A 23,314-nucleotide genomic window follows, 5' to 3' on the forward strand; every position below is an offset into this window, starting at 1 on the left:
TTACCGAGGATTGCAGTTTCGTGTTTTTGGGTATTGAAGTGGAAGTAAAATCTTTTATGGATAGCGTTTGCTATTAAATGAGGAATTGATATTGTGCAAATAAGTATAATTTAGTAAATTTTACTTAAAGTAGTTGTAGAGAAATCGCAGTAGATTTAACAAAAGAAATGGTGATGTTATTGTTATTATAGGCATGAATGGTGTTATAATAGTTTAAGTAAAATATGTAATAACTTATAATCTTTAAAACACGCAAATCTTTAAATTGAGTTTAATAATAGTTGCGCATACTAATATAATACTGCAAAAACTAAAAGTGAAAAAATCCATATATTATATAATACTCCTGTTATTGCAGAAATAGCAGTAAGTTTACTAAATACCCGATTGCTGGTGATAGTTGGACTTATGGGTATTTAAACATAACTACTACTCAAACCAACTTTATGCTGACCGAAGCTAACAATATTATTCTAGTATAATAAAATAATTCATATTTTAAAATAGTAGTGAATAATTTGTTCATATAGTATTTATACTTACATGGCTGCAAAACTCAAAAATATTTACGTCATTCTAATATGCTAAACTGAAAGAATGGTGAAAATGGCTAATATGGTTTCCATTACTTCTTCTCGGCTAGCCTGATGCCTAAATACGCGGGCCATACCAGCCACTCCGGACCGTACCAGAGCCCGTGCTAGTATCCATGCTCGATACTCCCGAGGTATCAGAAGTTTATCCGGTACGATATTCTTCTGTTGGTATGTTTTCACTGATAGCATCCTAAATTCTACTTTCCCACCGCTAATATGCAGGTTTCTACTTATGGTTCAGGTAACATACCGTAATAGGTGTTGACACCACTTCTATTCAGATCCCAGCTGTCCCACTAATCAGCCTTGAGTCTATACATGCATTCACCTTGCAACACAGTATGCCAGAATATTACTAAACCTTACTTTATCATTAGCTTATCTATTACATGCTTTCCTAAAGTAGCAGTGCTAGCATTAACTAAATTTAGTATTTCTATGACCTGTAGTGAGAGAGATAGGTTTTGTTCATTGACTACATTATTGGGTAAGAACTTTACTTTCCACTATCCTTATACCATCTATGATATGATCTAAGGCTTAATAACTAAATTAGTAAAATTTAAGTAATAGACATTTTAATCTGTCATAGCCTTACCTAAGAATGACTAACTTCAATTAGATGAAAAAATATTTTTATTTTAATATTATATTCATTAGTTATCATAACACTTTTAGGATTAAACGTGATTTTTTTTGATAATACATACAATTTACCTTTACATTTTTCATCATATTATGTATTAACCTATTATGCAGAAACTTGGTAAATTAATTAATATATAACTATTATAGTTTCAGTTTAATATAAGCAAACCTTCAGTTATTGATTTTTATTTTTATAGCAGATGCATATATTATATTAATCAGTATTTACTTGGGAATGAGTAGTAAATATTTTACTACTTATAATTGTATTAGGAAATATTATCTAAATACTAAATAGCTAGCTAAATACAACTATTAAAACCTAAAAACTATTCAAACAACATCATAATACAATAAAGTAAACGACTGCATTCAATATAACACTGAAGCTAACCTTGGTAGCATTTCCTGCACAGAGGTAGTAATTGCACATGCACTAGCAAGATCAAATTAATACTTAGTTCCTATTTCAGCAGAGTCTATGCATGTTCTGTTAATACTACAGCATGCGGTAGTACGCAAAATGCACAGCTTTCGTGTTCCGGTTTAAAGCTGTATACGGCAAAAGAATAAAATCTGCAGATATTGCGCGCTTGTGGTCCCAGACAATTTTTCGATTCCTCTAGCTTTGCGAATTAAAGCCACTGGGAATCCCTAGATTGCCTTCCAGCACATGCGAGGCTTGCCGCAGCTGGAGAAATCCTCAAATGCAAAAATCCCAACCAGATAGCACAGCATACATAAGTAAACATGATGCAGTCGCCTTATTCAACACCATGCTTGTACTAATAGTACTTGCGTTGACTGCAGTTAGGATGACCAGACACCACGACGCAGGTGTGGTCCAGGAGCACCTAATTGCCTTATTTGTCAAACAATTTAAGAAATAAGAGAGAGGCCCTGTACTGATCCATTATGCATATATTCTGATGAAGATAATGGGAATGCACGGGCTGCATAGACTCTAGGAACTATCTGCTCTCTAGACATTCATGAGCCCTAAATTGTTAATCTAGTGGAAGTTATAGTCTTTCTGGGGTATTTACCCAAATACTAACAATGCTGAGAATGCATAGAATGTGCTGAGAAAGGTGGAAATATCTGCTTTTTGATGAAATGCATAACGGTAGGTTATCCACAGTTGGTGTGACATGGATATTAACACTATGTGCCGTCGGGGTGGACTTGCATTTACTTCCTCAAGAAAAGGAAGAAGTGATGGTACCAGTTGTGAAAGAATACATGGCCAAAATTCTAAGTGAACTTAAATGTTAATTAGCGATGCATTACTCTTCGCGATACTTAGCTGACAGCAGCTCGTTACGGAATACTTGAACCCACCTTACTACGTTTTAATTTGTTAGAACTATTCAGATAGTAATAGATAACCTGAGATAAAATCAGCATGAGGTCAAAGCAAGGCATCGATAGATCGATTTACCACATGTAATAAAAATAGCACCATATGAGCAATTAGTAATATATTTTAGTTCAAAAGCCTTAGCAGTTCTGCAAAACTTAACTAAACCCATGCTTTCCACGAGGTTACGTAACAGCAATGATAGTAATACTTTAAGCTATAAATTTAGAATCTGGCCTATTTCATGAAATTTAATTCACTATCTTTAGAGTGATTCTATATTGTATAGTATTATTAAATATTACAGCTTCAGTTTTGCATACATTAGTTATTTTCAGAATCGGACTGCATAATATGCATATGTAGCAGTATGGCATGTTATTGTATCCTAATTTTAAAATTACCTTAAAGGTTAAGTGCGTATTCCTGCGTATGGTAAGATATCGATATTCCAAATTCATCCAAACTATAGCTACTACAACTACTATACCACCAAATTATCTCTAAATAAGCAAATACAATCCACCACCACCACCTCTAAAACGTTATGACCTGAAAATAGTAGTTATTGCAGCAACACAAAATTCTCAAGCCCCCTTCTCGCCTAACATCTACCATTCCATAACTATTAAGACTGTACAAACTAAACACGCCTAATCCACATGAGTGCAATACCCTCATTACCGCATCCAACCCATTCCTTAAATCATCACCTTAACATCTCTTATACGATGCTAACTACCATCTCAGAATTATTATCAAATACTCATTTCAACCTCGAATAGCGCACAACGAGATTTAAGGAAAATGATTATTTTCTGCCCCACTAGCACTGAAAGGCTTTCCCACAACCAAATTTGCAACTTCCCGTGCGGAGCATCTGTGTGCAAGGGGGACCATGGCATACATCAAAGGGTAAGAAATGTTTTTGCGCCCTAATAGGGTACGCCACGGTGATGTTACGCACCTATTCCGAGCGTGCACGTCCCGTTGAATAGTTGAATAGTAGCTAGTCGCAAAGAGGCAGAATTGCTGGTGTAGAAAGCACGCTTGCAACCTTCCACTGGTATTGTATTGCAAAACGGGGCATGCAGCCAGGCGGAAACTATGGCCTATTTGTAATAATTTGACAGCAGGGATCTTGCTTAACGTATCGTCTAGAGGGTGAAATTGTATTTTTGCTGTTTTTAAACGCTACTTTGCAAAGCTTAATTTTGAAAAGCCGTTGGCAAAGTCCCTAACTGGCCCTTAGCAGTAGAAGGCGATGGGTGTCAGTACTCAGAATATGAGTTTAATTTGATGCTAAAATTCAAAATTTCATAGTTTGTAGTCAGAATAATACATAGAGTAGTAAATCCGTATTGTATGAACCACATAATTAGAATTAGTATCTTTAAAAAATTTTAAAGTTAACTATTTTGACCCAATTTATTGGTCGCCCTTGGTGAGTAACCGTTTTGAATTTTTAAATAGGAAAAATATTTTTTCTTGGCCCCTCTCTGGGATACTATCTACTATATCAGATTTTATCATTCGCATTGCGAGTAATAAAACAATAGTCCATTTTCAAAATTCAAATATTCTGTGTGCGCCTTCTTGATGGTGACTTACTACTTGCTTACTATTTGATTTCTTCAAACATGTTTTCCTTGTAGTCTATATTTATATTGATACTAACATTATTCTTTTACTTTTGGTAATTGGATTTATTCAATGTGATATTTTTATAATACATCGTTTGATAGATTATTCAAGACTCTGGTATGAGATTTATCCTTGAACTCATTTAATTGTAAATTTTACTATTTAATTGTATTGTATATTAGTTAAAACTTTTATAATTGGTTTAATCTAATTAATTTATTAGAATAAATTATTTAGTATTTGTTTTATTACATTTATTATATATAAGCGATATCTAACTATATTCGTTTTTGTATTACTTAATATTCATATTTAGATCATTGCATTATAGTTTTGATTTATTATTTTATATACTTGATTTACTATTTTAAAAGCTTTACTTTTATAAAATCAAAAACATATTCTAGTATCTGTAATAGATCTTATTTGAATTATTATATTTTTTGAATTTATAATTTTATCTTGTTTGAATATTACTTCTCTGTCATGGCTGATAAAGGTTTGTTAATAACATCTAAATATAAAAACACCAGTTATGTATTTTAAAAAATACGATATTAAAAATTAAAATATAATTATGAATTTGATATATTCGATTTGGGCGACCCAATGGAAATACAATCTCTAAAGAGATCATATTTCCCTTGACCTGCTCACGCTGAGGGTGGTTAGCAAGATTATTTAATATGGAAGACACAAACTATTTTTAAAAATGACTTGTTTTAAGTATCGAAGCTTTCTTTTTTAAAAATTATATAAACACTGATATGCTTGTAGAGTAGTAGGTATACTAGCAAATATATGAAATATGATTATGAAATATGTAATTGAATGATATAAATTCTTTCTCAATTTAATGAAATGATGTTTCGTATTTCAATATGGCTTTTCATATTTTTGCTAAGCATACTTAGCACTGAGTTCGGTTACTTACCTATTTCATTATCCCGAGCACCGAACCTAGCTGATAACGCGGTTAGAGCCAGCCTGAAGTCAAGACGGGCAGTAAAACTACTGCAGCGCGGCCCAGACCAACTTCCAGGAGGTTGCCTAGCTCAATGAGGCCCTTGAGGGGATACCTTGCGTAAATTCTTAGGAGCATGCTAGGCTGTCTGGGAAGCGCACTTATTTATTAGCATCGTTGGGCGTGGTAAGAGCCCCCAAAGCCGGAGTGCTGCCGTGCAGAGTGAGCTTTCGGGAGGTGTTTTGCGGTGTACCTGCATATCCCAGTTCCCTGCTCCAAGGCCCTCTCGGTGCACCGCGCTGATACCAGTACGCATGGTAGCCTCATGCAGTTCCGGTCCAGGGCTCCATTCGGAGACGTAGCATATCTACATAAACAAGCAATAAACACTGGAAAAACTGTTCTCACAAATATATACTTTATAGATATAAATACGTTATTCCATTTTTAGTTTATGCATATAATAACTTCTATACCATATCAAGCAATATTCAATAAATTCGAAACTGGTAAGTTATTCTATACCACGGTTATTCTACTATAATGCGTGGATCCATTCAAAATGACCGACGCCGGAACATGTAGTAGATCGAGCACCAAATGCAAGGCAGGATATTACTGCCCGACTGTAGAGGATACTGAAGTGAGCTGCATCGCTTGCTCCGATGACATAAAACTCGGCTAAGGCTGCTACTGTGTGAGCAATACAGTTAATACCCATTGTAGAGAGTGCACAAATAATACGTGCTCAAAATGCATCCCCGGAAGTTTTCTAGATGGGGATGGGTGCACTATATGCTCAAAAGGGTGCGGCAAGTGTAAGAGCTCTGATAAGTGCGACGCTTGCGCTGAGGGGTACACCATGGAAAAGAATATATGCGTTAGAGTTTGCAATTCTTTATAAGACTGTGAACAAGAACGTATGACCTTCTGCAACCTGTCAGCAAATCGCTGTGAGCCATGCGAATCAAATTGTCTTTTTTGCTCCTCAAAAACAGTGTGCAACTTCTGTAATTCAAGCTCACATACTACTACTATAGACGGAACGTGCACGACCAGCTGCAATAGCCTCCAAGATGGATAATACTGCAAGAATGGAGTTCCCACATTGTGCGCGGAAGGGCTTGATTCGGCCTGCAAATGCTGAAATACTGCAAGCTGTACCTCCTGCGATAACACTAATACTGCATGTGCGACATGTTTTCCCACTACGATGGATGCCGAGGACACCGCCGAGGACGGCACCGATGGTGGCGGCCTGGGAGGCTCTGTTGGCGGGCGCGACGCACTGGTGGGCCTGGAAGAGGTAGCCGGGTCTGCACGCGGCGCAGTAGCGCTCGTCGCAGGACAGGCACCCCTCGGGGCAGGCGGCGCACTGGCCGGTGGTGGTCTGGCGGAAGCCGACCTCGCACTCGTTGCAGGAGTCGCCGCTCTGGACCTTGCAGTTGGCGATTCCGCCGGGCGGCTGGTGGAGGCGTGGGGGGTTCACGGAGCTGTCGACATTGTCGTAGTGATGTGGAGTGGGCTTTGGGTTATTTTTATATATACACTTATATTATATAATAATAGTAATTTCCTAATTGCAGAAACGGCGAATTTTTTAATTTATAGGCTCTGCCGACAAGTTTCTACTACTTTAGCATATTCCTCAGAATTACAGTCACTCAACATCGTCGTTGATCGTTTTCGCAGCCCGAAGCCTCCGAACTCTCACCCTGCGCTTGCAGAACACGCTCAGGGCCCCAATAATGGCGTTACCTATAGCAACCAGCACCATCACCCCCAGCTGATAGACCAAAAGTGTCGTTCTGCGTCGGAACTGAAACACCGGTTCGAAGCTATCATAATAGTCCCCGTTTCGCCTCTAGACCAATATTCTGTGGTGAAACGCCTGCCTTATCTGCGCGATCTCGTGCGCTGTGAGGTTCCTAAACGCAATTTCGAGCTATAACAACAACTAGAAGTTCAACTTTGCAATGGGCTCCGAAAAGTCGTTAAAATAGTCAGTTTCAGTTGCATACACCAAAATTGTAACCACCGCGGCATCGCCCAGCTACGCGCACACACCGGTTCCCCGGATGACGATCTCACTATCTACAAGCTCCATACTGATGTTCTTATAGCAAATCTGCTGCAGCGGCACAGCAGCGAAACTGAGCCTGTTAATCGGCACCTTTTTGGCGTCAAAGAACGTGAAAGCAGCGCTAACAGTTCCCACGCGTCCCGCAACGTCCTAGCACGCGCTAAACTGCATTTCAGTCCCATTGAACACGGATTTCGCGATATTGGCCGTAAAATTCGCGTTTTTCAGGATGTTTTCCCTAAACTGCGCAGCCGAAAACTCAGCGCGCAGCGCGCAGCTGTCATTATTGACCGCCAGCAGCATCGCAACGCTCTCCGCGCCCGCCAGCACCTCGTCGAAGTACGCGCTCTGGCGCAGTTTCAGGAAAATCGACTCTGAGTAAGCGCTAAACCCGTCCAACACGCCAACAGACGGCTAATCCTTATAAACAAGCCTATTCGTTACCGCCTCGCCGTTCGCCTGCACGCTACCGCCGATTACGGCCCGGAAAGCGACGTAACTCACTCCGGAGACGTACAGAGGCCCCGAAAGCTCGGGAGCGTGAAAATTAACCTCTAGAACTGATCCAACGAGCTCCGTTATATCAGAATTCTACAGCAAAAACGAGTTTTCAAAAGTCGTTATTTTCAGCTCAGCGGCAGAAATTTTTTGGCCGGCGAAATTCTTCGGGAACGCGGCCCGCGCGGCGAAGGTTTTCTGGTCGTACGAAACCGTAAAATCGCTGAAAATCAAATCCGCCGCAAACCGCGTCAGTGTGACCTGCTGGATCTGCTGCGTGAAGCTTTCGCTGTAGCTCGAAATTACGATTTCCGCTCCGCTCAGCGCGAGGTAATTTGACAAATTCGGAACGGAAATCTCAATTTCGCGCGTCGAATTTTAAAGAAAATTCGTAAGAATCTATTGCACATCAAGTTTCTGGTTCGTAAACTTGATCTGCACAAGAACTGCGGAAGGGAGTTTCTCGCAGTTCAAGTTTGCGGTTGGAGTGAGGTGAATGATTAGCATATTTTTTGGTTGGGATACTTGAAGTGTTGTAGTTTCTGTGTAGCAGGAGGGGAGGGGGGTGAGTAGCGTTAGTGTTAGGATTAGCATTTGGGGAGGGGAGGAGAGGGGAGTAAGGGATATGATATGAAATGTGATATGATGAAGTGGGGACGATTTTGGAGTGCAGAAAAAACGTTTTTTGAGATTTAAATAGTTAATATAAAGATATAATAATGAATATGGAAAGAAAAAGTGGTAGAAATTTTGTTTGCAGAAACTCGTAGAAAATGCATTTTTGGAGGGAAAATGTGAAATTTGCGAGTAAAAAGAAGTGGAAAGTGGAGCGGAATGGTTTCTTGTGCGGTAGAGTCATGCGAAATAGAGTAGGGCGCTGAGGAAAAGTATACATGGAAATAGCAGAATGAAGCTAAAGTTGAAAAGGCAGTTATGAAAAGTGGAGTGGAAATTCGTTTCTTTTTAAATTTGTATTTAATTATATAATAATAATAAAATTTATTTGCCGTAGAAACATTTGGATATGGTGGCGCAGCAAGCGATTCAGTTCTCATAGGCTAGTTTACAGGTCAGAAAGAGATAAGTTTAGGGGATTTAGGTAGTTATGGTATGCAGGAATTTGAAAATATAGAATTAGCGCTATAATTCGCTGTATTAGCAAATCATGTTTTCAATATATAATAATGATATATCAAAAATGTATTGTGCGTAAATTTTATATATTTTTATTATATTCATATAATATCAGGTTAATTTAATGCTATTTTAAATTTTCGTAAAACTAATTCACTTCAACACGAACTGCATGCTGGGCCTGACGAGCCCCAGCTTCAGCATCTGCTCCGACCGCGCGATGCTTCTTTGTGGAGACCTTGTGACCTTACGTACCGGCAGGTCCGGCAGGGGGTACATCTCAGAGATCGGCTTCTGCGTAGACACCGCCTCGAAGGACGTGCTCTACCTTGCTAGTGTGGAGTATAACGGCCGGTAGAACTTCTTGAAGTAGACCCTGGTGTAGTCCAGCTGCCTCTTCTCGTACTCCACCTCCGCCATTGTATTCGCGGAGTGTGGTAATAACGTAAATAAGTAATACTGTATGATTACATGTTTTTTCATAATACATCCAATATGACAATCTTTTTGCCTGGCTCCGAAAAATTCGACACCTATGGGATTTGAACCCATGCGCACAACGTGCAAAAGATTTCTAGTCTTTCGCCTTAACCACTCGGCCAAAGTGTCATAGAATACGAGCAGTTGTAGGGCAATGTATAATTTTCCCAGCTTACCAAAATGAAAATTTGGCACGGAAGCTGTGCGCCTGACTCCCATTACCTGATTACGCCGCATTATGCTTGGCAAGCACAATATAGTAGAACCCCAGGATACTTTCGCCACTCCAACACATGAGTCAGTGCGTTTCTGATTTATTATACATTATAACGATATTAAACCTGAAAGTGATGCCAAATTAACTCCTCCTAGACCCAAACTATACCTTTAAAAATCTATTTCCAAGCAGCTCGACGTGAAAAGTTAACGCCGCTAAAGACATTAATTGCTCAAATTCTGGGCTTTTCGCACCTTCAAATTAACTGGAAAAGCCAATTCGCATTCTTAGGAATTTGCAAAATGGGTCGTAAAATTGCTGCTAATTTTAAGGTGGTGCGGTGACAAAATTTTGGTGTGTTTTTGCTAATATTGCGCTGGGAGCATTTGCGGTAATTTAGGATTAAATTTTGGCGGTGTTCTGTTTCTGATATAAAGGATCGTTTTGTAGTAAATTATAGTGTTGTTGTGGTATTAAGAGCGGTAATTTGTCGTTAAAATACGTGACGTATCAGTAAGGAAGTTTTATGGTTTTGGGCATTTGCAGAAAATTATGATTATTAATGTATAATAATTATATAATAGTATTTTGGAATTGAAGATGTGGAAGGGGTTTTCGTTGAGTGAAATGATTGAAGGGTTGGGTTTATAAGAAAAAGGTTAAAGCTAAAAATATTGTAGGATTATGTGCGGTAGGAGTGGGTTGGGTATGTTGTGCATAGTCTGATGGCAGCTTTGGAAGAATGCGCTGATTGTTTCGCTAAATTTGTGATTTGCGTCTCTACTTGCAGTTCAGGTATATCCGTTTATAATAGTATGCATTGATATATAAAATTATATTTAGATGTTCCTAACGTGAAAAGTTACGTCCTTAATGTATTAGTATATTAATATACAAGAATAAAAGGGCAATATCCAAAAACGCCAATCACATGAAGTCATACATCTTACCCTAGCGCCAGCTGGCCGTCCAGCCACTCTAACCGCTCGCCCAGCCCGTATAGCTCCACTTTCATCTTGGAGTGGGCCTCGAAGAACGGTTTGGCGATGGAAAACGGGATCACACGCCTCGTGGTGTGCCTAGCGTCATGACTTAAGTTTATGCATGAACTGTGGTGCTACAGGTTCATCTCGCGGTGTAGGTACATTCCAGCAGCGTGGAACGTCATTCTCAATAACTTCAATGAGCTGATATTGTTAATTATATGGTTATGACTGGTTTATGCTTTATTTTTTTCTTGGTTAGTTTTACTATTAAATTCACCTTGCTGAAGTCGCAAAAAAAATTTAAGTAAAAATACAAAAAAATATTATTATATATAAATTACATTGCTAGATTTCCTAAATTAAACAAGGTTTATAGCAATCCTGCGCTAGGCAGCTGCAGATGTAAACGATTAATATTTAATAATGTCCAGATTTAGTATTAAAACTTAACTTGTTAGGTGCCTCCAGAGAGAACTACAGTTGGCTCCAAGCTACCTATTTAGTTATTATGGCAGAGCCCGGACCCTATGAGAAAGCCCTGCAGCATTATTACGCAACTTACAGCAAATTAAGGATGCAAGGTATTTCTTCATTATTCTATATCCATGCTATAAGCGCGTATTACTTCATACGAATTTTTGATTTTATGTGCTGGTGGCTAGCACTTTCAATCTCTAAAGTTCAACATGACAAGGGTATATTTTACTATTCTCTTCTCGATCACGCATACTAATTAGCAGCCAAAGAACCCAAATATTACATGATGGGATAGGCACTATTCGCTTGTTTGACGATCGGCCACCCTTATTTTAATCTTGAAGCACACGGAAGCGTAATGCGTTGCATGCAATGGTAAGCAGGATACGAAGTGCATGATGGCAGGCAGGTTGCTTATGCAAGATTTCGTAACAAACTAAATATCCATATAGGTATATGAATATAATAGCCAGAAAAATGAAAATTGCGTATTACTTGCCTGGGCGAGTGCCTGACATTGGTTGGGCTTGAACAACGATTCTCTTACCGAGAGAATCTACTAAAGTTATTTGATGGCACCAGCTTATTGATAATGCTTGGTAGAATCACGAGCGAATCAAATTTATCCACCTGAAGAGCCCACTGGCATACAATTACTATCGTATTACTGTCTGGTAATGCCCACCTGGCGCATATCCACTTAGTCTAGAATCTTGTTTCACCCTGTATGCATTCGGTACAGTAGCTAGAAAACTAGCTCCCTGAGATGTTTACTATGTTAACCTAAGACAAGGAGAGCTTTCTGCTAGAATATTAAAGTAAGCACATTTCACTGCTACTTAATTCATCTAGTGCAATATATACCACAGTCCAGGTACCTGCATTTTACGTGCTACGCCTAGACGCTAAATACACTCACAGACTGCTAGCAAAGTTGTTCGTAAATCGTGAAATTTCTAACAATTACCGAGGGATTAGTTGCATAGCTGTTAATATAGTAGTACGCTAACCTTACCCAACAACTCCAATTACTCCCAACACGCGAACCACACGGCCAGAAATCGCCCACGACCTATTAGATTCACCTAAGTATCCCTCTAAATCTTCCAGCACATACCCGCTATTATTTTATCGTCCTCTGCACATTTCTCCTCATCTCCATAAGGACATTCAGCAAACCTCCCTTGCCGCCGTCCTGACCGTCGCTGCAGGAAGTGCCTTTTCTGCGGCATCGCACTCACATGCGGGGGAAATACCTTCCAGATAAGTAGTTGGTCCTCCCTCCTAAAAAGAGTTGCAGTTCGCGGTTCCGTCACCGTGTATGGTGGTACTGTAGCCGTTGTCATCGCGGGAATTGCAAAATGCAACAGAAGCGTAAACATAACATTTTGACTCGCACAGGCGCAGCACTTCGTTGGAGCGGCATAGCATGCCTTTGCGCCATTTGCTCAGCACTCTCGATACGTCGAACAATCGAATATACTATTTTGGGCTCCCCTTCATTCCACCAGAATGTATATTATGTAAGGTTGTGCGCATGCGGTGTACGGGATTCTGTCTAGAAAGGCCCAGGAGGGCCCTCAGCCCAGGCAGCGAATCCGTATTTCTTGCCGTCTACTGTCTCCCTGTCGTCGGCATACCATCCCAGGTCCAGCTTCGTGTCGTAGGTGCACGGGACGCAGCTCTTAGAGCCTACGCGGGTGACTGGCAGATATGACCGACCTAGCATGGTTTTGCAGTGCCTTACAGCTTGCGGGTGGTCTTCTGTTTCGAACTGAGGAACTGTAGCATGATTCTCCTAAAGAGCGCAAATTGGTTTTCATGTTTTTCTATTTTGCTAAGTTGGGACTAGGTTGGGTATCCAGAGCTAAGCTCATGATGCGATTAGTATCCTGCATATTATATAAACTAGATACCAAAATTAAAATTCCGCTCCAATTAATATTAGACACTAACGTATTAGATTGAATATGACACCCTATGACGACAATATGAGTCCACTGACGGCCAGCACTCGCCCTGTGCGGTCGGCTATCCCAACAGCAGCATGTGCAAAGGATGCAAAGCCAGATACAAGGCAAGGTGTGATCGATATCTAGCGGTGCCAGCCCGCTAGCAGGATATTTATGTCTCTCCGGAGCACAGTTGTACCCAGTACGATAATTTCCACTTTCCCTTATTCCCCACGTCTGCTGCTCAAATCCGTACGACCTCCGCTCCCGGATCGCTAAATAGCACCTGCGGCCATCTAGCCATATTATGCCAAATTCTATCACTTCCTGGCCTTCTTGATGAAGTAGTATGCCAAGCCGCCACCAACTGCACCAGCAACCACCAATACCCCTATGATAATGCCGGCAATCGCACCACCACCTATTTTATTCTGCTAGCCTGCGTCCTACTTGGCCCAGCACATTCCAGCTAGAATTTCATACCCTTCCGCACATTCACTGCACGTACCGTCTTTCGCCTTCACTGTATTGGGCAAACATGTCTCGCAGGCAGTCTTTTTATCATTACAGGAGGCACAGCTTCTAACCGCTCCGCATCTGCAGGCCGAATCAAGCCCTTCCGCGCACAATGTGGGAACTCCATTCTTGCAGTATTATCCATCTTGGAGGCTATTGCAGCTGGCCGTGCACTTTCCGTCTATCGTAGTAGTATAAGCGCCTGGAGTACAGAAGTTGCACACTGTTTTTGAGGAGCAAAAAAGACAATTTTACTCGCATGGCTCACAGCGATTTGCTGACAAGTTGCAGAAGGTCATGCGTTCTTGTTCACAGTCTTATAAAGAATTGCAAACTCTAACGCATATATTCTTTTCCATGGTGTACCCCTCAGCGCAAGCGTCGCACTTATCAGAGCTCTTACACTTGCCGCACCCTTTTGAGCATATAGTGCACCCATCCCCATCTAGAAAACTTCCTGGGATGCATTTTGAGCACGTATTATTTGTGCACTCTCTACAATGGGTATTAACTGTATTGCTCACACAGTAGCAGCCTTAGCCGAGTTTTATGTCATCGGAGCAAGCGATGCAGCTCACTTCAGTATCCTCTACAGTCGGGCAGTAATATCCTGCCTTGCATTTGGTGCTCGATCTACTACATGTTCCGGCGTCGGGCATTTTGAATGGATGCACGTATTATAGTAGAATAACCGTGGTATAGAATAACTTACCAGTTTCGAATTTATTGAATATTGCTTGATATGGTATAGAAGTTATTATATGCATAAACTAAAAATGGAATAACGTATTTATATCTATAAAGTATATATTTGTGAGAACAGTTTTTCCAGTGTTTATTGCTTGTTTATGTAGATATGCTACGTCTCCGAATGGAGCCCTGGACCGGAACTGCATGAGGCTACCATGCGTACTGGTATCAGCGCGGTGCACCGAGAGGGCCTTGGAGCAGGGAACTGGGATATGCAGGTACACCGCAAAACACCTCCCGAAAGCTCACTCTGCACGGCAGCACTCCGGCTTTGGGGGCTCTTACCACGCCCAACGATGTTAAGAAATAAGTGCGCTTCCCAGACAGCCTAGCATGCTCCTAAGAATTTACGCAAGGTATCCCCTCAAGGGCCTCATTGAGCTAGGCAACCTCCTGGAAGTTGGTCTGGGCCGCGCTGCAGTAGTTTTACTGCCCGTCTTGACTTCAGGCTGGCTCTAACCGCGTTATCAGCTAGGTTCGGTGCTCGGGATAATGAAATAGGTAAGTAACCGAACTCAGTGCTAAGTATGCTTAGCAAAAATATGAAAAGCCATATTGAAATACGAAACATCATTTCATTAAATTGAGAAAGAATTTATATCATTCAATTACATATTTCATAATCATATTTCATATATTTGCTAGTATACCTACTACTCTACAAGCATATCAGTGTTTATATAATTTTTAAAAAAGAAAGCTTCGATACTTAAAACAAGTCATTTTTAAAAATAGTTTGTGTCTTCCATATTAAATAATCTTGCTAACCACCCTCAGCGTGAGCAGGTCAAGGGAAATATGATCTCTTTAGAGATTGTATTTCCATTGGGTCGCCCAAATCGAATATATCAAATTCATAATTATATTTTAATTTTTAATATCGTATTTTTTAAAATACATAACTGGTGTTTTTATATTTAGATGTTATTAACAAACCTTTATCAGCCATGACAGAGAAGTAATATTCAAACAAGATAAAATTATAAATTCAAAAAATATAATAATTCAAATAAGATCTATTACAGATACTAGAATATGTTTTTGATTTTATAAAAGTAAAGCTTTTAAAATAGTAAATCAAGTATATAAAATAATAAATCAAAACTATAATGCAATGATCTAAATATGAATATTAAGTAATACAAAAACGAATATAGTTAGATATCGCTTATATATAATAAATGTAATAAAACAAATACTAAATAATTTATTCTAATAAATTAATTAGATTAAACCAATTATAAAAGTTTTAACTAATATACAATACAATTAAATAGTAAAATTTACAATTAAATGAGTTCAAGGATAAATCTCATACCAGAGTCTTGAATAATCTATCAAACGATGTATTATAAAAATATCACATTGAATAAATCCAATTACCAAAAGTAAAAGAATAATGTTAGTATCAATATAAATATAGACTACAAGGAAAACATGTTTGAAGAAATCAAATAGTAAGCAAGTAGTAAGTCACCATCGAGAAGGTGCACACAGAATATTTGAATTTTGAAAATGGACTATTGTTTTATTACTCGCAATGCGAATGATAAAATCTGATATAGTAGATAGTATCCCAGAGAGGGGCCAAGAAAAAATATTTTTCCTATTTAAAAATTCAAAACGGTTACTCACCAAGGGCGACCACTAAATTGGTAGACAATGCGACCAATAAATTGGATCAACATATTTAACTTTAAAATTTTCTAAAGCTACTAATTCTAATTATGTGGTTCATACAATGGGGATTTGTTAGTCTATGTATTATTCTGACTACAAACTATGAAATTTTGAATTTTAGCATCAAATTAAACTCATATTCTGAGTACTGACACCCATCGCCTTCTACTGCTAAGGGCCAGTTAGGGACTTTGCCAACGGCTTTTCAAACTTAAGCTTTGCAAAGTAGCGTTTAAAAACAGCAAAAAATACCATTTCACCCTCTAGACGATACGTTAAGCAAGATCCCTGCTGTCAAAGTATTACGAATAGGCCATAGTTTCCGCCTGGCTGCATGCTCCGTTTTGCAATACAATACCAGCGTAAGGTTGCAAGTATGCATTCCGCACCAGCAGTGCTACCTCGTTGCAGTCAGCCGCTGCTCAAATATTCAACGGGACGTGCACGCTAGGAATAGGTGCTACACATCGCTGCGTGCCTTCTGATTACGCAAAAACATTTCTTACCCTTTGGTGCATGCCCTGTTCATACCTTGCGCGCAGATGCTTCGCACGGGAGGTTGCAAATTTGGTTATTTGGAAGTCTTTCAGCGGGAGTGGGGTAGAAAATACGCATTTTCCTAAAGTTTAGTTGTATGCTATTTGAAGTCGAAATGAGCATTTTGGCGATAATTCTGGGAGGGCAGTTAGCATCGTGTAAGACACTTTAAGATGATGATTTAAGGAACGGGTTGGATGCGGTAGTGCGTGCATAGCGTTCATGGGGATTAGGTGTGTTTGATTTGTGCAGTCTTAGTAGTTAGGGAATGGGAGATGTTGGGCGAGAAGGGGGCTTGAGTATTTTGGTGTAGATGCATTAACATGATATTTGTCAGGTCATAACGGTTGGGATGGTTTGGTTGTACCTTAGATTTGCTTATGTAGAGATAATTTTATTGTATAGTAGTTGTAGTAACTATAGTTTGGATGAATTTGAAATATCGATATCTTACCATACGCAGGAATACGCACTTAACCTTTAAGGTAATTTTAAAATTAGGATACAATAACATGTCATACTGCTACATATGCATATTATGCAATCCGATTCTGAAAATAACTAATGTATGCAAAACTGAAGCTGTAATATTTAATAATACTATACAATATAGAATCACTCTAAAGATAGTGAATTAAATTTCATGAAATAGGCCAGATTCTAAATTTATAGCTTAAAGTATTACTATCATTGCTGTTACGTAACCTCGTGGAAAGCATGGGTTTAGTTAAGTTTTGCAGAACTGCTAAGGCTTTTGAACTAAAATATATTACTAATTGCTCATATGGTGCTATTTTTATTACATGTGGTAAATCGATCTATCGATGCCTTGCTTTGACCTCATGCTGATTTTATCTCAGGTTATCTATTACTATCTGAATAGTTCTAACAAATTAAAACGTAGTAAGGTGGGTTCAAGTATTCCGTAACGAGCTGCTGTCAGCTAAGTATCGCGAAGAGTAATGCATCGCTAATTAACATTTAAGTTCACTTAGAATTTTTGGCCATGTATTCCTTCACAACTGGCACCATCACTTCTTCCTTTTCTTGAGGAAGTAAATGCAAGTCCACCCCGACGGCACATAGTGTTAATATCCATGTCACACCAACTGTGGATAACCTACCGTTATGTATTTCATCAAAAAGCAGATATTTCCACCTTTCTCAGCACATTCTATGCATTCTCAGCATTGTTAGTATTTGGGTAAATACCCCAGGAAGACTATAACTTCCACTAGATTAACGATTTAGGGCTCATGAATGTCTAGAGAGCAGATAGTTCCGATAGTCTATGCAGCTAGTGCATTTACATTATCGTCATTAGAATATGTGCATAATGGATCAGTACAGGGCCTATCTCTTATTTCTTAAATTGTTTGACAAATAAGGCAATTAGGTGCTCCTGGACCACACCTGCGTCGTGGTGTCTGGCCAGCGGAGCAGTATTCAATAATAGGATTATTAGCATAGGCATAGCGGACAATGATGCGGCTACCTAATAGCTTACTTATTTATACTATGCCATCTATTTGGAATTTTGCATTTGAGGATTCATCCAGCTGCGGCATGCCGCGTAGATGCTGGAAGGCACTCTAGGTATTACCAGTGGGCTTTAATTCGCAAAGTTAGGAATATTGATAAAGTGTCTGGGACCACAAGTGCGCGCAATAGCTGCAGAATTTATTCATATACCGTATACAGCTTTAAATCGGTTCGCGAAAGCTGTGCATTTTGCGGAACTGCTTCAGGCTATAGAGTTAGCACAACATGCTAACAACTGGCTGATGCACGAACTAGGCAATAATTTGATTTTGCTACTGCATGCGTCATTACTACCTCTATGCAGGAAATGCTACCAAGGTTAGCTTCAGTGCTATATTGAATACAGCCGTTTACTTTATTGTATTAGGATGGCGTTTAATAGTTTTAGTTTTGAATAGTTATATTTAGTTGGTTATTTAGTATTTAGATAATATTTCCTAATACAATTATAAGTAGTAAAATATTTACTACTCATTCCCAAGTAAATAATGATTAATATAATATATGTTACATGTACAAAAATAAAAATCAATAACTGAAGCTTTAATTATGTTAATATTAATTATAATAGTTATATATTAATTAATTTATCGAGTTTCTGTGTAATAGGGTAATACATAATATTATAGGAAAAGGAAAATGAAAAGGTAAATTGTATGTATTATCCAAAACTTATCAGGTTTAATCCTAAAAGTGTTATGATTTTAACATATTATAATATTTATATATAAAAATCTTTTTTTCATTTAATTGAAGTTTATCCATTCTCAACTAAGTCTATGAAATATTAAAACGTATATTACTTAAATTTTACAAATTTAGTTATTAAGCCTTAGATCATATCATAGATGGTATAAGGATAGTAGAAAGTGAAAGTTCCTACCCAATAATGTAGTCAGTGAACAAACCTATCTCTCTCACTACAGGTCATAGAAATACTAAAATTTAGTTAATGCTAGCATTGCTACTTTAGGAAAGCATGTGATAGATAAGCTAATGATAAAGTAAGGTTTAGTAATATTCTGGCATACTGTGCTGCAAGGTGAATGCATGTATAGACTCAAGGCTGATTAATGGGGTACATGGGATCTGAATAGAAGTGGTGTCAACACCTATTACTACATCTTAACTGAACCGTAAGTAGAAACTTACATATTAGTAGTAGGAAACTAGAATTTAGGATGCTATCAGTGAAAACATACCAACAGAAGAATATCGTACCGGATAAACTTCTGATACCTCGGGAGTATCGAGCATGGATACTAGCACGGGCTCTGGTACGGTCCGGAGTGGCTGGTATGGTCAGCCTATTTAGGTATCAGGCTAGCCGAGAAGAAGTAATTGAGATCATATTAGCCATTTTCACCAATCTTTCAATTTAGCATATTAGAATGACATAAATATTTTTGAATTTTGCAGCTATGTTAGTCTAAATAGTATCCGAATAAATTATTCGCTACTATTTTAAAATATGAATTATTTTATTATACTCGAATAATATTGTTAGCTTCGGTCAGCATAAAGTTGGTTTGAGTAGTACTTATGTTTAAATACCCATAAGTCCAACTATTACCAGCAATCGGGTATTTAGTAAACTTACTGCTATTTCTGCAATCACAGGGGTATTATATAATATATGGATTTTTTCACTTTTAGTTTTTGCAGTATTATATTAGTATGCACAACTATTATAAACTCAATTTAAAGATTTGCGTGTTTTAAAGATTATAAGTTACTACGCACTTTGCATAAACTATTATAACACCATTCATGCCTATAATAACAATAACATCACCATTTCTTTTGTTAAATCTACTGCGATTTCTCTACAACTACTTTAAGTAAATTTTACTAAATTATACTTATTTGGACAATATCAATTCCTCATTTAATAGTAAACGCTATCCATAAAATATTTCACTTCCACTTCAATAGTGAAAAACACGAAACTGCAATCCTCGGTAATATTCACAGTTATACTGTAGTTATCTTTTCACTTCTATGAAAATGTCAAACTAGTGTTCTTCTAGCGATAAAAATTCCTGCAATGAAGGTTACTTCTGCCCATCAAACGTAGGAACTACTTCTACAGCATGCCTTACATGCAAAAAAGAGTGCGCCACCTGCACAGCAGAGAACACGTGTCAAACCTGCACTAATGGGAACGTTTTAGGCGGAACCACCTGCACCGCCTGCGTTTCAGGGTAGACCATGAAATGTACCTGCGGGTCTGCTGAGAACTGCTCTATTTGCGATGTTACTGATCCGACTAAATGCGACGTCTGCGCGAATGGACATTTCATGTCTGGGACTACCTGCACGGCTTGTGTAGCTAATCAAATGGCTCCGTGTACATGCAGTACCGCTGTTAACTGCGGAACCTGCGCTACTGATACAAGTAAATGCAAAACTTGCATCAACGGATACGATCCAAGCGGAGCAACCCCTTGCCAAACATGTAAGGCTAAGTTCTTTGAGGATACTACTACAATTCCTAAAAAATGCACGGCTTGCTCTACGAACTGCACAACCTGCTCTTCTAGCTCTGTTTGCAGCGCCTGTGAAGATGGATTTTCTATCAAAGATAATAAGTGCATAGCCTGCACTACAAGCTAAACAACTGCCTGTACGTGCAAGGTTGCCAAAAATTGCTAAACATGTGATACTACCAATACGGGCAAATGTTCAACGTGTATAGGAAACTTTGACAAATCTGGAAGCACTGCTTGCGAGAATTGTTTGACAGGATTTTTCAAAGGGGGCGTTTCTGGGAGTGAAATTTGCACAAAATGCCCAGAGACCTGTGCAACGTGCACAGCAGAAAACACCTGCCAAACGTGTAAAGATGGAAACGTTTTAAGTTAAAATTTGTGTGTGGCCTGCACTGCAAACCAAATGACTGCCTGCACGTGTACGTCTGCCAAAAACTGCTCAACATGTAAACCTAGTGAGATGGGCAAATGCGAAACATGCATCAACAATTTTGACCCATCTGGAGACACTCCTTGCGAGAAATGCTTGTCAGGATTTTTCAAGGAAACAAAATCTGCTATCGAGACTTGCACAGCCTGCTCTGAGAACTGTACAACCTGCTCTTCTAGTTCCGCTTGCACAGCTTGCAAGGATGGATTTTCGATCGAAAGCAACTAGTGCGTAGCCTGTGGAGACGAAAACTGCAAAACCTGCCCAACTAACAAAGACGCCTGTACGGCGTGCAAAACTGACTTTTCGCTGTAAAGCGGTAAATGCGAGAAAACATGCACAGCAGGTGACGGCAGCTGCGCCTCGAACCAAATCTGCGACACGATCTGCAAAGACTGCACCAGCAACTGTACCACGTGCAAAGATGCTGTTGACAAATGTGTGACTTGCAAGCCCGGCTTTATGTTAGACAGTGAAAAATGCACAGCGTGCCCCAACGGCTGCGCGAACTGCGATGATGATAAAGCCATCTGCAAGCTTTGCATGGACGACTTTTTCGCCACGGATAAAACCTGTACGGCTTGCACGTCAAACAGTACGGAACAGTGCACGTGCGGTACAGCAACGAACTGCGCGACCTGCGATACTCCTGATAAAGGAAAGTGCGCCACCTGCATCACCGGCTACAAAAAGGCCACAAATGAAACCTGCTCCGCCTGTGCCGACGGCTACCTGATGGTAGATATGGCCTGCAAGTAATGCGAGGCCAAGTGCGCCACGTGCTCCGAAAGCCTCGAAACGTGCGATACCTGCGCCATTTAGCACACCATGAGCATCAATTAAACATGCGAGAAGGATTGCACGGGTACACTGGCAGAGGGCAAGGCGTGCACTGCCGAAGCGATTGTGGACTGCGGGAGCAGCAGCCAGGTAACTGCGTGCAAATGCGATACTGCTGCAAACTGCCTCTAATGCAATAGTTCGGATAGTAAAAAGTGCGCATCCTGCATGCCAGGCTACAAATTAGAAAATGAAAAGTGCACCACCTGCGCAGACGGGGCCACCGCCGTGGGCTCATTCTGCTTCCTACAAGGCGAGACGCTCAGCACCAACCTCTCCAGCGGCGCCGTTGCGGGCATCGTCATCGCTGTCCTGGTCGTTGCGGGGGGAGTCGCCGGTGCCGCTTTCTGGTACATGAAGAAGTCGAAGGCCAACTAGGAGGTGGAGAAGCAGAACTTCAACATGCAGTGAGAATTTACGTGGAATTAAGTTTGGAACTATGCATATGGCACCCCGTTGAATGGTGATACTTTAGGAGAGCAAACTTGAGAATCTGTGATTAACAAATCTGGAAAGTTGGTTTCTTATTCATTACCAATCCTTGCTTGCTATTATTCGGATATTTTCAGCATTATTGGGCTAGCAAGTAACGGCGTATTTAAATGCTGCAAATTTATCAAGTCCTGGGGCTCTGCTAAACTGTTATTCCGCAGCATTTTGCTAGCTTAAATGTTATACTGTGCATCGAATTGCTAAAACATGCAATGGCCCTTGGAACGGGATGCAACGGATCGTAGACGTTAAATAGAAGTTCCAAGATGAAATTAGCAGGTAATTGGGTACGCGAATGGTAAGGAGAGAATTTGCAGTTCTAAGCTAATTTTGAATGTTAATGGAAATTTGTAGCTAGACTAAATTTTATGGTAGTTATTCTAGTTTATAGTGTTATGCTACCATTCTGTGAGCTACTGTAGACTGACTAAATACAACTATGAGGAGCCATCTGGAAAAGCGAAGATAGAGTATAACTTGGATAAGAAGTTAAGAATTCGAATCGAAATAGTTTATAGAATTGTATAATAGAACCGTTGGTTATTTGAAAACGATTATTCGAAGAGGGGAGAATTCAAAAATAATTTTTTATGTATAATTATTTAACCAGACCCAATGATCTTTATAAACTTCGATAAATAGGTTAAGTGATTATCATATCAAATTATAATTTTTGATAATTTTAAATTATATGGGTCAGTTTTTAAGTATAATAGATGGAGAACTTCACAAATGCAAAAGTCTTAATTAAAGATAATAATTGTAAAGAATCGGTGTACATTGAAGTAGTCGTAAATAAAATGATACTAGAGGTATAAATAAATTTAGTAAAGGCGAACGAATAAGATTACTGAATAACTTAAAAAAGAAGATAAAAGTATTCCCTTAGGGAAATGAAAACAAATACTTCTAACACAAATCGGATGCACTTAAAAGCAATCAAGAATATTACAAGTATCTAATAACTAACAAGGAACTAACGTATAAAAATAAAAC

The 23,314-nt window shown here is 39.2% G+C and overlaps 20 protein-coding genes, 1 non-coding gene and 1 pseudogene across 21 annotated transcripts; 9 read left to right on the plus strand and 13 right to left on the minus strand. All coding sequences in view use genetic code 6, as the record gives it.

Moving 5' to 3' along the window:
* Positions 1-772: 772 nt before the first annotated feature.
* SS50377_28478 (uncharacterized protein) lies at positions 773-1,117 on the minus strand (the record flags this gene model as incomplete). Its single annotated transcript, XM_067912242.1, has 1 exon — positions 773-1,117. The coding sequence occupies one exon, from the start codon at positions 1,115-1,117 to the stop codon at positions 773-775; it is 345 nt and encodes a 114-aa protein (XP_067760299.1).
* Positions 1,118-1,616: 499 nt separating this feature from the next.
* Positions 1,617-1,982, minus strand: SS50377_28479 (uncharacterized protein; the record flags this gene model as incomplete). The annotated part of the gene is made up of 1 exon (XM_067912243.1): positions 1,617-1,982. One exon carries the CDS (start codon positions 1,980-1,982, stop codon positions 1,617-1,619), a length of 366 nt encoding a protein of 121 aa, XP_067760300.1.
* A 38-nt stretch (positions 1,983-2,020) lies between these two features.
* On the plus strand, positions 2,021-2,356 carry SS50377_28480 (uncharacterized protein; the record flags this gene model as incomplete). The annotated part of the gene is made up of 1 exon (XM_067912244.1): positions 2,021-2,356. The coding sequence occupies one exon, from the start codon at positions 2,021-2,023 to the stop codon at positions 2,354-2,356; it is 336 nt and encodes a 111-aa protein (XP_067760301.1).
* Positions 2,357-2,709: 353 nt separating this feature from the next.
* Positions 2,710-3,270, plus strand: SS50377_28481 (uncharacterized protein; the record flags this gene model as incomplete). The annotated part of the gene is made up of 1 exon (XM_067912245.1): positions 2,710-3,270. The coding sequence occupies one exon, from the start codon at positions 2,710-2,712 to the stop codon at positions 3,268-3,270; it is 561 nt and encodes a 186-aa protein (XP_067760302.1).
* A 100-nt stretch (positions 3,271-3,370) lies between these two features.
* Positions 3,371-3,694, minus strand: SS50377_28482 (uncharacterized protein; the record flags this gene model as incomplete). Its single annotated transcript, XM_067912246.1, has 1 exon — positions 3,371-3,694. One exon carries the CDS (start codon positions 3,692-3,694, stop codon positions 3,371-3,373), a length of 324 nt encoding a protein of 107 aa, XP_067760303.1.
* Positions 3,695-5,137: 1,443 nt separating this feature from the next.
* On the minus strand, positions 5,138-5,539 carry SS50377_28483 (uncharacterized protein; the record flags this gene model as incomplete). The annotated part of the gene is made up of 1 exon (XM_067912247.1): positions 5,138-5,539. The coding sequence occupies one exon, from the start codon at positions 5,537-5,539 to the stop codon at positions 5,138-5,140; it is 402 nt and encodes a 133-aa protein (XP_067760304.1).
* Positions 5,540-5,774: 235 nt separating this feature from the next.
* SS50377_28484 (Cysteine-rich protein) lies at positions 5,775-6,726 on the plus strand (annotated as a pseudogene).
* A 146-nt stretch (positions 6,727-6,872) lies between these two features.
* Positions 6,873-8,387, minus strand: SS50377_28485 (uncharacterized protein; the record flags this gene model as incomplete). Its single annotated transcript, XM_067912248.1, has 1 exon — positions 6,873-8,387. The coding sequence occupies one exon, from the start codon at positions 8,385-8,387 to the stop codon at positions 6,873-6,875; it is 1,515 nt and encodes a 504-aa protein (XP_067760305.1).
* A 240-nt stretch (positions 8,388-8,627) lies between these two features.
* On the plus strand, positions 8,628-8,981 carry SS50377_28486 (uncharacterized protein; the record flags this gene model as incomplete). Its single annotated transcript, XM_067912249.1, has 1 exon — positions 8,628-8,981. One exon carries the CDS (start codon positions 8,628-8,630, stop codon positions 8,979-8,981), a length of 354 nt encoding a protein of 117 aa, XP_067760306.1.
* A 99-nt stretch (positions 8,982-9,080) lies between these two features.
* Positions 9,081-9,347, minus strand: SS50377_28487 (uncharacterized protein; the record flags this gene model as incomplete). The annotated part of the gene is made up of 1 exon (XM_067912250.1): positions 9,081-9,347. The coding sequence occupies one exon, from the start codon at positions 9,345-9,347 to the stop codon at positions 9,081-9,083; it is 267 nt and encodes an 88-aa protein (XP_067760307.1).
* A 107-nt stretch (positions 9,348-9,454) lies between these two features.
* Positions 9,455-9,536, minus strand: SS50377_t20157. Its single transcript has one exon. It is a non-coding gene; the product is annotated as a tRNA-Ser (tRNA).
* A 1,025-nt stretch (positions 9,537-10,561) lies between these two features.
* Positions 10,562-10,792, minus strand: SS50377_28488 (uncharacterized protein; the record flags this gene model as incomplete). Its single annotated transcript, XM_067912251.1, has 1 exon — positions 10,562-10,792. The coding sequence occupies one exon, from the start codon at positions 10,790-10,792 to the stop codon at positions 10,562-10,564; it is 231 nt and encodes a 76-aa protein (XP_067760308.1).
* A 485-nt stretch (positions 10,793-11,277) lies between these two features.
* SS50377_28489 (uncharacterized protein) lies at positions 11,278-11,535 on the minus strand (the record flags this gene model as incomplete). Its single annotated transcript, XM_067912252.1, has 1 exon — positions 11,278-11,535. The coding sequence occupies one exon, from the start codon at positions 11,533-11,535 to the stop codon at positions 11,278-11,280; it is 258 nt and encodes an 85-aa protein (XP_067760309.1).
* Positions 11,536-12,002: 467 nt separating this feature from the next.
* On the minus strand, positions 12,003-12,233 carry SS50377_28490 (uncharacterized protein; the record flags this gene model as incomplete). Its single annotated transcript, XM_067912253.1, has 1 exon — positions 12,003-12,233. The coding sequence occupies one exon, from the start codon at positions 12,231-12,233 to the stop codon at positions 12,003-12,005; it is 231 nt and encodes a 76-aa protein (XP_067760310.1).
* A 24-nt stretch (positions 12,234-12,257) lies between these two features.
* On the minus strand, positions 12,258-13,136 carry SS50377_28491 (uncharacterized protein; the record flags this gene model as incomplete). The annotated part of the gene is made up of 1 exon (XM_067912254.1): positions 12,258-13,136. The coding sequence occupies one exon, from the start codon at positions 13,134-13,136 to the stop codon at positions 12,258-12,260; it is 879 nt and encodes a 292-aa protein (XP_067760311.1).
* Positions 13,137-13,359: 223 nt separating this feature from the next.
* Positions 13,360-14,214, minus strand: SS50377_28492 (Cysteine-rich membrane protein 1; the record flags this gene model as incomplete). The annotated part of the gene is made up of 1 exon (XM_067912255.1): positions 13,360-14,214. One exon carries the CDS (start codon positions 14,212-14,214, stop codon positions 13,360-13,362), a length of 855 nt encoding a protein of 284 aa, XP_067760312.1.
* A 117-nt stretch (positions 14,215-14,331) lies between these two features.
* Positions 14,332-14,685, plus strand: SS50377_28493 (uncharacterized protein; the record flags this gene model as incomplete). The annotated part of the gene is made up of 1 exon (XM_067912256.1): positions 14,332-14,685. One exon carries the CDS (start codon positions 14,332-14,334, stop codon positions 14,683-14,685), a length of 354 nt encoding a protein of 117 aa, XP_067760313.1.
* Positions 14,686-15,851: 1,166 nt separating this feature from the next.
* On the plus strand, positions 15,852-16,091 carry SS50377_28494 (uncharacterized protein; the record flags this gene model as incomplete). Its single annotated transcript, XM_067912257.1, has 1 exon — positions 15,852-16,091. The coding sequence occupies one exon, from the start codon at positions 15,852-15,854 to the stop codon at positions 16,089-16,091; it is 240 nt and encodes a 79-aa protein (XP_067760314.1).
* Positions 16,092-16,319: 228 nt separating this feature from the next.
* On the plus strand, positions 16,320-17,102 carry SS50377_28495 (uncharacterized protein; the record flags this gene model as incomplete). Its single annotated transcript, XM_067912258.1, has 1 exon — positions 16,320-17,102. One exon carries the CDS (start codon positions 16,320-16,322, stop codon positions 17,100-17,102), a length of 783 nt encoding a protein of 260 aa, XP_067760315.1.
* Positions 17,103-17,706: 604 nt separating this feature from the next.
* Positions 17,707-18,252, minus strand: SS50377_28496 (uncharacterized protein; the record flags this gene model as incomplete). Its single annotated transcript, XM_067912259.1, has 1 exon — positions 17,707-18,252. The coding sequence occupies one exon, from the start codon at positions 18,250-18,252 to the stop codon at positions 17,707-17,709; it is 546 nt and encodes a 181-aa protein (XP_067760316.1).
* An 808-nt stretch (positions 18,253-19,060) lies between these two features.
* On the plus strand, positions 19,061-19,258 carry SS50377_28497 (uncharacterized protein; the record flags this gene model as incomplete). Its single annotated transcript, XM_067912260.1, has 1 exon — positions 19,061-19,258. The coding sequence occupies one exon, from the start codon at positions 19,061-19,063 to the stop codon at positions 19,256-19,258; it is 198 nt and encodes a 65-aa protein (XP_067760317.1).
* An 813-nt stretch (positions 19,259-20,071) lies between these two features.
* On the plus strand, positions 20,072-22,237 carry SS50377_28498 (Cysteine-rich membrane protein 2; the record flags this gene model as incomplete). The annotated part of the gene is made up of 1 exon (XM_067912261.1): positions 20,072-22,237. The coding sequence occupies one exon, from the start codon at positions 20,072-20,074 to the stop codon at positions 22,235-22,237; it is 2,166 nt and encodes a 721-aa protein (XP_067760318.1).
* Between the last annotated feature and the right edge of the window lie 1,077 nt (positions 22,238-23,314).

The sequence above is a fragment of the Spironucleus salmonicida genome, chromosome 9 (assembly GCF_000497125.1).
Source record: "Spironucleus salmonicida strain ATCC 50377 chromosome 9, whole genome shotgun sequence".
Lineage (NCBI taxonomy): Eukaryota > Fornicata > Diplomonadida > Hexamitidae > Spironucleus > Spironucleus salmonicida.